This window comes from Cynocephalus volans, chromosome X (assembly GCF_027409185.1).
Source record: "Cynocephalus volans isolate mCynVol1 chromosome X, mCynVol1.pri, whole genome shotgun sequence".
Lineage (NCBI taxonomy): Eukaryota > Metazoa > Chordata > Mammalia > Dermoptera > Cynocephalidae > Cynocephalus > Cynocephalus volans.
The window spans coordinates 165727463-165740134 of NC_084478.1; the positions used below are offsets into that span (position 1 = coordinate 165727463).

General features: G+C 46.6%; 1 protein-coding gene across 2 annotated transcripts in view; it reads right to left on the bottom strand.

The window, feature by feature from the left end:
- Nucleotides 1–12041: 12041 nt before the first annotated feature.
- IDS (iduronate 2-sulfatase) overlaps nucleotides 12042–12672 on the bottom strand; it is a 28420-nt gene continuing 27789 nt past the window's right edge. Inside the window, exons 9-10 of one of the 2 annotated variants that reach the window (XM_063084401.1) lie at nucleotides 12461–12560; nucleotides 12047–12204 (exon numbers count right to left, since the gene is read on the bottom strand). In XM_063084401.1, the coding sequence (XP_062940471.1) occupies nucleotides 12499–12560 (62 nt within the window). In that variant the 3' untranslated portion in view covers nucleotides 12047–12204; nucleotides 12461–12498. Of the gene's footprint in view, nucleotides 12561–12672 lie in introns of both variants that reach the window. The other variant, XM_063084400.1, reaches the window with a different exon arrangement.

Below are 12672 nucleotides of genomic sequence, written 5' to 3' on the forward strand. Positions count from 1 at the left end.
TTACAGGCAATTGAGGAGAAAGAATAATACACTAAACCACATCTAGAATGCAGAAGTTGCTTCGCTCAGTCCATCTATAACATAGTATTTTTTCTTTTCTTTTTTAATATAATGAGTCACTGAGGAAGAACTCTTTGGCCACTCTGGTGACACCCAGAGCTTCCTGAAGCCTTTACTGGCAGCACATTTACAGATCCTCGCAGAGGATGGGAAACTTCTGCAGATGGCTCAGCGACTCCAGTATTTGTTGATTCTAAGGCGCTTTACTTAGGAAAGAGATGTTATCTTGATTAAATAGAATAGTCAAGAAATAAGGTATTTGTGTTTATTTTAAATTCTAGGTTTTTAATTCATACCTCATTTGTAAAGCCTAAAATTCCAGTACTGTCAAATCTCTTTTCTTATATTACTGTTATAAATTCTCAGTAAGGAAGATTGGGAATGTATTATTTTCTCTGTTTTGTAGACACTTTCTGTGCCCCACCCATGTCCCTTCACACTTCCCTTTCTACACATGCTGGCCCAACTTCCAACTGCCAGTACCAGAGACTCTTTGCCTGGTCTCTGTCTCTGAGTCTGCTCCACCTTCCTACAGGTCAGCCTGAAGGATGAGGACTTCACCCCCACACTGGAAGCAGCTCTGAACCAACTCCTTCACCCCTTCAGTTGTCTACAGTGGTAACTTTCTTGATAACAAACCCTTTATTGGCTACTTTCCCTTCCCTATATCGCTTCTTCATTCTACCAGTGTTTTCTGAGCTCACCTCTGTGATGGTTAATTTTATGTATCAAGTTGGCTACACCTTGGTTCTTAGTTTATGGTCAAATACTAGTTTGAATATTGCTGGGAAGGTTTATTTTGGATGAGATTAACGTTAACTCTTAAATCAGCAGACTTTGAGTAAAGCAAATAATCCTCCATAATGTGGGTGGGCCTTATCCTCTCAGTTGAAGGCCTTAAGAGAAAAACACATGAGATTCCCCCAAGGAAGAGGGAATTCTGCCTCCAAGCTGCGTTTGGACTTGAGCTGCAACATGAACTCTTCTCTGGGCTTTCGGCCTGCCTCCCTGGCCTGCAGATTTCCGATTTGCCAGCCCCCACATTTGCATGATCCATTTCCTTAAGATAAATCAATCTTTCTCTATAGATAGAGAGAAATTTTTTTTTTCTTTTTATTGGTTCTATTTCTCTGAAGAATCCTGACTTTACAACCTCCCAAATAAACCACTTGGACCCAAATCCTCGTTTCAGAGTGCTTCTGGAGGAGCCCAAATAAGACCCTGTCTCACAGATAAAGATTTCACACAACAGCTGGGTGACTTGCTGAGGTCACTAAACTACTTAAATGTAGAGCTAAAAAGACGAGGAGCCCTGTCTCCTGAGCAGCTCTGCTTCCACCCATGAAGATGTGAGCAACACCTGTCCACTGCCCCTCCCTGTGTCCATGGCAGCCACTGTGAGTTATTTATCCTCTTCCTCTGGGCCCAGTTGCATCCTCAGGAACTTTCTCAGCAGCCATGCTCAGTAGCCTTTTGTAGTCAACGGAGCTTGGCGTTCAAGAAGGGACCTATTTGCCATCCCTGTCTGGACTGTATTCCAGTCCAGACTGAATTCAATGTGCCTTCCAAGCCTGCCCTGCCCTACCCCATCCCCCACACTTACATACTGATTCAAGCCTACTCTGTTTCCTGAGAGAGGCAGCACAGACCCCTCCATCCCCCAAAATTCACACCCAAGGGACTGGAGCTTGAAATTAAGTGTCACTCCCAGAGCCCAGATCCAGTGATTCATCCACAGCAGAGCCATCTTGCCCCAGGCTCCTTTGAAGCTTCTGAGCCTAGCTTTGGCCTGGACAAGAGTGGGTCTGTGTTGATGGGCTGAGAAAATGAGCAACTGAGTGACTGAACACCTCCAGGCAGGGTGAATTATTTGGAAGTCTCCAATTCCAGTGGCCTTTAGGGGAGCTAGCTAAGAAAAGAACAAGAAAAGAATCACAAAGCTGGTCCTGTTATTCCTGAGTCCCTACACATGAGCCTAGAGCTCATTCAAATACTTGCCAAAGTGCTTACAGATGCTGCAACTTCTCTTGTTACAGAATCTAAGTCCATTGATTTGGGAAAGTGGATTTGCAAGATAAACTTGGCAGAGATGGCAAACCCTTGCAGGTTAATAGCAGCAAAACAAGCTGGCGCAGGGACCCTTGTCCCAGCTGGTTCTCTTCAGACTATCTCTGGGACAAAGCTGTCTGCGCTGGTCTAGGTAGCTCCTAGAAGAGGGAGCCCTGGACAAGGTCAGTGCTCAGCTTAGTTCAAGCACATGCCCCCCACCCCATGCCCCATGCTTGCTGCGGGTCTGCAGCGTGCACAGCTGCAGCACGTCAAGAGAAGGACAAAAAGGAAAGGGGCCAAGGCTGCAGGCTGTGTGGGAAACAGTGACAGAGACAGCGGAGCTTTCAACAGAGGAAACATTTAGCAAACAAGGCCCGACCTGTGCTCTTTCATCCCACCTTTGACCCGCCATCCTGTCAGAAAGCAGCCCAGGGCCAGCTGGGGAGGCCAGGCTGCTGGGAACCAGGAAATCCCAATCCAAGCTTTTCTCCTCCATGAGTACATACAGTGTGCCAAGGTTGCTTTGATGAGGCCAGGAATAGTGAACCAAAAGTCATCTGGACCAAGGATGAGGGGACCAGGGTCCTAGTGTCAGCATCAACACAGACTCCCTAGGTGGCACACCCAAGGTCAGGGCTGTCCAATGCAGGGTGACATTGCAGTAGTATAACCATTATGATGCTTTGGGTTTGGACAGTCTGAACAAACCACATGGTCTGATCATATCCTAACAACGCCCAGTGAGAGAAGCAGGACTATCATGCACTTTCACACATGAGGAAACGGACTAAGGCTCAGAGAGACTAATGCACTTACCTAAAGGTGCACAGCTAGTCAGGGAAGGAAGTCAGAATTCACACTCCAAGTTCAAGGCACATTCTCATCCACCATGGTTTCTCTTACAGGCTCTCAAACAGTGATCAAAGAGTGGTGCAACAAATATTTTTTGAAAACTTGTCATGCCTTATTCTAAGTGTTGAGAAGATGACGGTAAGTAAGATGGTTCAAGGTCTCTGCCCTCTGGACCCACAATTCTACTGGGGGAAATGTCCAAGGCCCTGTTAACAAGTTCAGAAATTGGCGGGTGCTATAAAGAAAATGAAGCAAAGTGATACGAGAGATGTGGCAGCTCTAAAGATCAGGAACCAGGGCAGGGCAGGGAAATAAGCCCAGGGCCTTAGGAGGAAATCGTGCTACCCTAGGCTATGCATGTGTGGGTACAAGGGCACAGCCAGCTGTCCAATCAGGATCTGGCTACTCTGAAGGGGATGACCTTCAGGGTAACCGCACATCCCTGCCCCCTCTGCCAGGAAGCCTTCACCAAGCCTAGTCCCCACCACCCTGAGAGTGTTTCTCAGGCTACAGGCTGGTCTGGTACCATAGGAGTCTGGGATCCTACTGCCCCAGGGAAGTCAGGAAACGTGTATGTGTGTGAGGCTGGAGGTGGTAGGCTCTTCAAAACCTATTTATATAGAAAGAAGAAAAATAAATGCATGCAATGTATATTGCCATTCACAATGAGCACAGCTCCCGTGAGCAGAAGAGCTAGACTTTTGCAGGACTATAGAGTATGAGAGCTGGGAAGGACAGCCCCTAGGTGGGGAGACCCAGGCCCAGAAGCGAGATTTATCCCAGGTCACCCCATAGGGCTGGGGCAGGACTTGAATCTTTGTACTGAAAGAGGAGAGATGGGAACAGTCCCCAGCCTGCAGGTGCTCACAGCTTAGGCAGACAAGGAAGAAATGGTCCAAATAATTGCCACAGATTTTGATGCTTGCAAAGTAAGCATTATATTAACTAATTGCATCTATTCTGAAGTATACCCTAAGCAAAGACCCGGTTCTTTCGTATAGACTTCTACCCATCAGCAGTGGCAGCCTGCGATGTGCAGATGGTCCCTTTCAGGTGGGTCCCACCCTTCTCCCTGACTCATGGAAGAAGAAAGAGAAGACACATGATGGAACAGATAACCCGGCACGTTCTCATCACACCAGTGGCAGGGCCTGTGTCAGTGAAGCGTGTGTGCACAGGGCCAGGGCACAATGGCTATTGGAATAAAGTTACCCAAAGCTGGCATGCCTGTGTAGGGATTAGGGCAAGGGCAATAACCAGGAAGAGAAAAAATGGCACATTACCTCCAGGTACTACTTGTAAAAGAGCAAATCTCTTCCTCTGAGTCCCCTTCCCACTAGGCAGGTCTAAGAGCCTATTTGTTCTCTGTGTGAACATGGGGCACTTATTAGCATCGATCCTGGAACGGAACTCTTTGAGCCCAGCTTCGGCTCTGATCACCCCAGACTCTGAGTTCCCTCGGGGCCTCTCCCCACTACCTCTTCCGGGTCACCCTTCCTGTGTAGAGAGGCCAGATTTTGAAAATACAAGTACAGGATGCCCAGTTAAATCTGAGTTTGAGATAAACAAGAAATTGTTTAGTGTAAGAATGACCCATGCGATGTTTAGGACACACTTATTTTCAGCAATTATTTGTTGTTCATCTGGAATTCAGATTTAACTGGGCGTCCTGCATTTTATCCAGCAGCCCTATTCCTGCAGCCCACATGATGGCTGGCACCTGCCGCCAATGCTGGTTGATGGAGAAAACAGCCTTATATCCTGTTTTGCAAAAGTGTTTGGAAATGAAGACTACAGGCTGCACCCGCAACATCTGTGCCATTTTTGGAGGACGTTTTCACCACAGATAAAGCCTGTGCCTTGTGGGTTGCAAATGAGACCCAGTCCCAGAGGGGGAGAATGAGTTAGAAAGCAGTTAAAAACAACCCCAGGGGATCCGAGACCAGAGCTTCATCTGCCGAGTATTTTATTCTCGTTAATTCATAACAGTATCTTTAAAATCCTGGACTAGAATTCGAGAACAGTCAGTGTGTGACAGTCATTACTCCTTTGAGACACACCAGCTCCGCCAACTAACCGGACGCCCGTCGTGCGTTCTTGGTGCCACAGCGGCCTCCAGTGGCTGCCTGAAGAATCACACGCTGTCCTCACCACCGGGCTGGAGCGGGTCCCTGAAGCCAGAGCGGAAGGCGGCGACGCCCCCGGAGACACGGCCATGCGGCAGGATCAGAGGATCAGAGGCGAAAGGCACAAATCCGAGTGCGCGCGTGGAGACAGAGCTGTTCCTTGCTGCTGTGAAGCTCAGACCAGACAGGGCTACGTTTCATCCTCCACGCCAACGCGTAATGTATCTGCTGACCCAGTTTTACAGATGTTCCCTTCAAAACGGACTCGGCTTTGTGAATATTTTTCTCTATCAAGCTGTGGTGATAGAAACGTCCAAAACAAAAACAGAAAAAAAAAAAAAAAAAAGCCCCTTTCAATAGAATGAGACTGTTCGGCCCAGAACTGACTCTATTCTCCCAGTTGGTTGGACTTGACTGAAATAAATAGTTGGGGGATGTGAGAAAGGTAAAACCACTGGAATTAGGGCCCCTCCCAACCAGAGCCTCTTCCCACCAACCTAACAACAGTCTCGCTTCATTTCCTAGAAAGGGCGGCACGGGCGATCCATTATTGAAGACACGCGACTCCCATAACCTTGTACATTTTCATGGATGTAGCTCAGGGCAAGAGGTTGTCTGCCACAGCTTCCCTTTGATTTGAAAGCAATCTAAAGAATAAAGGGAAGTTAAAAATATGGCCTTAGAAAGGCCAGCACTTGATCCTGACACACGAGTGTTCCCTCCAGGTACTACAAAGGCAATTTTCCAATCGGGTGGTCGCTTCATTTAGACTGAAATCTACCCCGTGTGGGGCGACCCAAGGAGAGGACCTCTGGGGCTGCAGCAGCCTTGCTGCCTCCTGCAGGGAAGATAACTTGGAGGTGGGCTTTGGTGGACTTGGGTCTTAGAATCGTTGGTCGGGTGGCTTGCCTCCTCTGGGCTTCAGCTCCCGCCTCAGAGAATAAAGAGCTGGGTGGGCGTCCTCCCAACTCCCAGTCTCTGCTTCTAGCGATGGCGTCTTTGGTCTTCTTCAATCTCTTTAAAGACAATTATTTTCATTCACTCATTTAGCAAACATGTAAGTACCTAAAATGTGCCAAGCTGGGTTAGAGACTTAGTGTAAAACAATGAATAAGAAATTCCCCTTCCTTAGAAATACATCATTGCAAAGCGACCTAAGAAGTACTAGAGGAAAGACTGTAGGGAAAATACAGGAAAATGGTCAGGGCCCCTCATATGTTCACAATCTTGCCAAGCATTTGATGTGGATATGCACGTGTGCCCAGGTGTTCCTTGGTCATTGTTTAATGTAATTGCGCATATGTGCCCAGGTGTCCTGGGTTATGGACTTATGTATAAAGGACCAGTGGCTCTGATCCACGGCAGGCACCTCCTCCCCAGATGCTCCTGAGGGGTCACAGGGAGGCTGTTGCTGCTAGGGCCCCTGAGACATTAGGGGAGCCAATGCCGCTGCTGCTGAAGGCTGCTGCAAGGTGATGCTGCTGCTACTACTGAAGACTGAGCTCGTGTTGTCTACCATATGGCTCCCAGGATCTTTCCCAATTACCTAGCATGGACCTGCATGTGAGGGGGGCTGGTGACCTAGCCTGGCATGTGCGGGGTCTGGTGACCCAGTCTATAAAATGGGTATGAAGGGTCTGTGGGCCCTAACCCGTAGCCTAGACGATACAAATGGAAAACTTAGCTAAAATAATGAAAAACGTTTTGGCTTTAGCTATGGATTGCTGTAACCCTACAATTGCCTAGCTTTACAGACTGAAACAGGGTGCTATGTGCCCTGCTGATGGGAGTTGTAGAAAAAATATAGGAAAATGGTCAGGGCCCCTCAGATGTTCAAAATCTTGCCAAGTATTTGATGTAAATATGCACATGCGCCCAGGTGTTCCTAGGCTATTATCTAATGTAATTGCACACGTGCACCCAGGTGTTCTGGGTTCTGGACTTCAGTATAAAGGACAAGTGGTTCTAATCCACTGTGCCCCCCTGCCCCCGAGGTGCCCGGGGGGCAAGGGTATGGGAAGGTTGCTACTGCTGCTGGAGGCTGTTGCTGCAAGCTATTGCTGCTAGGCCCCCTTGGACCCTCTGAGAGGCTACCACCGCTGCTGCTGCCAAACCTGTAAGCTGCGGCTGCCATTGCTGAGGACTGAGCTGTGTCATTTGCCGACAGCTCTTTCCCAATTACTTAGCTTGTGGACCTGCGTGTGAAGGTTCCGCAGACCCAGCCTGGTATGTGAAGGGTCTGTGATCCAGTCTGTGTAACGGGTCTGAAGGGTCTGTGGGTCCTAGCCCTGACAATACAAATGGAAACTTAGGGTAACTGAAATAATAAAACATTTTGGCTTTAGTTATGAATACTTAGCAATACAATTGGCTACATCGGCAGGAGTCCCTGACAGTAACCCCAACTAGGAAATTAGCGTGGCGATTGCCCTAACCTGACAAGTGTGAATTTGTGCCCCCTCTTTGGAGGACAATTTGGTACTAGTTTCCAGTTTTTTTGTTTTTTGTGTTTTTTTTGAAGGTCTTTATTTTTGAATTTTATTTTATTTCTCAATATACATTGTAGTTGACTTTCAAGCTTCCAGGTTTTCAAGTGCATACACTGCATTAGTTGGGAGCCCCAGTTGTTTGACTGACTGTAGTTAATTTAAGCAGGAAAGGTTTGGGTTTATTTTTTAAAGGCTACTGAGTAGCTCACAGAATCCCAGGGAAGGCCATAGTCTCAGACTTCAAAACAAGGTACAGATAAATGTGACTAGGCAGCTGCCACAACCACAGCCAAAATTACACCACAAAAACAGTCTAGCAACAACACTGCTATTGCCGCTGGTGGCCACCGGTGGCCACCATCACTGCAGAGCCTGGGTGCTGTACCATGCTTCTTACCACAAAGATGGATTCACCATGGTTCCTGCTTTATGAACTCAGGGACAAGGGTGTCTGCTTAGTTGGGTCAAAGTCACATGCAAGGGAGTCACGGGGAAAGCGAGCATCTGGCACTTTGTGTCTCTCCAGTGGCGAGCAGTCTCTGCCTCCCACCTAGAATAATAGAGTGGCAAATATACCAAGTAGAGGAAGACATTTATGATGGTGGTGGTCAAAATCATGACCAATGTCCTCTGCGCATGCCTTTGACTTGGGAATTCCATTTCTACAACTTTACCCTTTACGAATGTATTAATACTTATACAAGTGCACAAAAATGGAAACAGTGATGTTCTCTGCATCATGGTTTATCATAGAAATGACACTAGAAACAACCTGAAAAGTCAGCAATTTTAATTACTTAGGGAAATTATAGAAAACAGTGCAGCCATTATAAAGAATGTGTTCATTCATTTCCCAAACATTTGTTTCAGGTGTTACGATGTGCATGGCCCTTGGAGACAATGGTATAAAAACACATTCTTTGCTTCCATGGAGCTTACAGGGGAACAGATGCAAATGAAATAATTACAGAATGAATGTAAAAATACGACTAAGCTGAGGACTAAGAAGTGGTATGTGTATGATGTCAGCTGCAACGTGACCTAATCAAAGGCATCAGGGAAGAAAGCCCTTGGGAAGGAAGGGTTAAACTGGCCCTGATGACGGAGTAGAAATTAGGACAAGGAGGTATCACAGGTCAGTAGGGGCCAAACTGTAGGGAAAATATAGGAAAATGGTCAGGGCCCTTCAGATGTTCAGAATCTTGCCAAGCATTTGACATAAATATGCACGTGCACCCAGTTGTTCCTTGGCTACTGCCTGATGCGCGTGGGCACCCAGGTATCCTGGGTTATGGAGTTAAGTATAAAGGATGAGTGGCTCTGATCCATGGCTCCATCCGCCCCCGGGGTGTCTCCTTGGGGGCGGGCGGCGCAGGGAGGCCACTACTGCTGCTAGAGGCTGTTGCTGCCAGGGCCTCTGGGACCCTCCTGGAGGCCACCTCCACTGCTGCTGGAGGCTGTTGTAAGCTGCTGTAAGCTGCTGCTGAGGAAGCTGAGGACTGAGTTCGTGTCATCTGCCAGCAGCTTCCAGGATCTTTCCTAATTACCTAGAGCATAGACCTGCATGTGAGGGGTCTGGCGACCCAGTCTGTACAATGGATTTGAAGGATGTGAGCCCTAGTCCTAGCAATAAAATTGGAAAACTTACTGTAACTAATGAAACATTTTGGCTTTAGTTATGAATTGCTTTAACAATACAATTACCTCAACCAGACAATTGATGTAGTTGTGTAGCAATACATAAACCACGAAGGGTCTACACAAAGGCTAAGTTAAAGAGTTTTCTGCTTGTTCCCATAGTAATGGAAAACCAGTGAAATATGGGGCAGGGGGCATGGAGGTGCAAGCAGTGGGCAGTGACACAATGAGATTTGCATTTTGCAAAGATCATTTTCAGAACCGTGTGAACTGGGTTGTAGTACAGCAAGAGTGGGGGGCCAGTTAGGATGTGGTTGCATGTCCAAGTGATAGGAGATGGTGCCATGGAATGGTACCGGGTGGAGACCTGGACCTCAAAGAGGTAACAGCCACATGGCCTGGTGGTGGATGTCTATGCCCCATAGAGTTTCTGGGACATCCAGGTCCCATTGCAAGCAAACAGCCATGAAGCTCAAGTCTGGGATATGAAGCAGCCTTGGCATTAACTTTTGTAGAAATATGTATATTTATTAGACGCCATTGAAGAGAAAGGAAACTGAAGTCTATACTTCTGTCCTTCACGAAATGGCCTCACGTTCTCACATGGAAATTTTTTCTATCTGTGTGTCATAGAAAGTTGGAGTTGGGGAAGCCCTTAGAAATCATGCAGCATGAAAAGCAGGTTGTAAAGTAGGATGTAGAAAAACAAGATGCAGACTGAACAAATTTTTAATATACGTATTATACACAGGAAGGGCTATGACAAACTGGGGTGTTAGATTATTTTCTTTGCTTTTGTATATTTTTTTCTAATTTTTCTGTGATAAATATGTAATATTTTCTCGATGAGGAAAAAATATAATATTACCTTTTTAAAGAAATTACCTAGTATAACTCTTCTTCTATAGGAAAGGAGACTGAGATGGGAGAATCTCTCTGGACAGGAAGAAAGAGAAATCCAATTAACTACTACTATCGAATTTTTTTTATTATTATTTTTAAATGTTCATCTTTATTTGAAAGTTCCTGGCCCCCTTTAAAGACATTTTCAAGACTATATGCAAAGGGCCACTCACCTTATATAGTTGGCACATCATTTTAATAATTGAGTTTGTATTCCCCAGTCATAAAAGTCTCAGAGAGAGCAGGGAAGTTTTAGTACTTAATCCTTCTCTGGTATGTGGCTGCCCAGGTCAGGGTTTCGTGACCTTAGCACTGTTGCTATTTGGGGCCAGATAGTTCTCTGTTGTGGGAGACTGTCCTTGCATACTTCCTGTCATCCCTAATAGGAAGCTTCTACTCACTAGATCACAGTAGCACCCCCCTTCCCAGTTGTGACAACCCCCAATGAGTCCAAACATTGACAAATGTCACCCGAGAGAAGAATTGCTCCTGGTTGAGAACCACCAGCCTAAGTGATGCTTACATACCTCAGGTGACAGAGGGCTCACCACACCTAGGAGCAGGCTTTTCCAGCAGTGAGCTGCTAGGAAGTTCAACCACTGAGCGGCCATCTGTCCCCCTGCAGCGTATGGGGCTGGGTCTTCCCTTGCGGCCACAGACAGCATGTTTCGTCTCTCTTGCCTATGGCAGTTCTTCAGAGATTTCAAGGTAGTGCTATGCTCTGCCTCCCTATCCCCATCTGTACTCGCCCCCAAGTCTTGTCTCACCCAGGTTGAACACTCCTCCTTCAATTGTTCCTTACATGACATTGGGTACCACCCATCTTAGAGCTGTCCTCTGAACATGCTCCTATTTGTCCACATATCCATAACAGCTTCATGTCCTCGACTAGACATTTCTCCAGGTGCTGGCCGACCATACAGCATAGGTAGAACAGCTTACCACATCCTCCTCCCACATACCCGCTTATGTAGCCCCAGATCCCTTTCCCTTCCTGGCAGCTATGTCACACAATGTCCCCATACTGAGCTGTTGACCAAAATGCAGAAGGTTTGCGTGTGTGACACTGCTCCCTTGGGTCACCCCTCCCAAATACCTCAGTTCTGGGGACCACCTGTTAAGCCTACATTTATCGTTTTCAAACTTCACCAGTTTGTTCACAAGACACTGGTAAGCGAGCTCACCTCAGAGGACAGCAGGGTGTCTGGGGGACGGGATGGAAGAGAAAATGATTCTTCATTGTATATATGATTGTGTCTTTTAAAGTTTGCTCACATATATTATCTAGTCACAATAAACAAGGCAGCAAATACGTTGAACATGCTTCACCTGCTGAGATTCACCCGCTCCTCCCAACCTGTCCTGATGCATTTGAGAATTTATCTCCCAAACTCCTCACTTGCGTCTACAAATATGATGAGCACCACCTTCCAAGTCTTCAGTCAAAGCCATCAGTGAAGATAGGCAGACAAAGATGAACCAAGGCTCATCACAGCAGTAAGTCAAGACACTAAGTGGGAGCTTTTCCAGTTGGGACCCCAGGAACCCACCAATTTCCTTCCTTGACCTGGTTGGTATTACATAGCTGCTTTCCCTAAACTGAAGCCCACTGGACTGGTGAACCCACTTCCTCCTTCTCAGTGGGGAGTCTGCGCTGTAACTGCAGGGGAAGGTGAGAGACATATCACTTTCCAGAAAGGCACTTCTACACTCAAGTGCATCTCACCACCTGTCCTCAAGAACTCACCTCCTTCGCAAAACCCACACCACAGCTGCGCTGACTTCACATGGGGAGGAATAGGTTGGGTACTTTAAGGGGGCAAACTTGTACTTCACTATCAAGATCTGTTAAATAGCTTCATTTATTTTAAGGCAGCATCAAGCAGTTCCAAAACAGCAGCAAGAATTGCACACACAATGATAATGGCAAATTTAACATGATTAATTCACACAGTAACTCATGTTGCACTTACAAATAGAACGGTATTTTTTCCAATAGTGTGGAAGAGATGAATTCATAAAACCTGTTATGTAAATAATGAGTTTTGAATATAAATAACCTGCAAATGGTTCTTTCAGAAACACACCTGAAATGACAATAAATTAGGGTAAGAGTTTTGTAAATGCCAGCCAGGTTCAGTCTTGCTCCCAGCCTTCTTACTCGCATAAATCATGGTCCCTGAATTTTATAGGAGAAAAGGCAAAACCAGTAACCCCTGGCTTTTGCTCCTCTCTTTGTTCATGTCCCAACTGTTGCTTCCTAGCATATGCCAAATAGGCTATAGACCTCATTGGCGAGGGGCTTCTCCAGCCTGGGCCCTGCCACACCTCCCTGTGCGGTACCTGAAGGTTGTCTCCCAGACATCTCAGCTTGAGCCAGCCTAAGCCACATTTGTTTTCTCCAGCCTGGACTCTTCCACCATCAGAGAACTAGGACCATCGCCTAGAATCCAGAATCAAACAAAAGCATCCTTTGGTGATTAGCACCATGAATGATAGTGATTCAGACATGACATGGAGTAACAACTGGGAAACTGATCCCAAAAGAAGTCCTT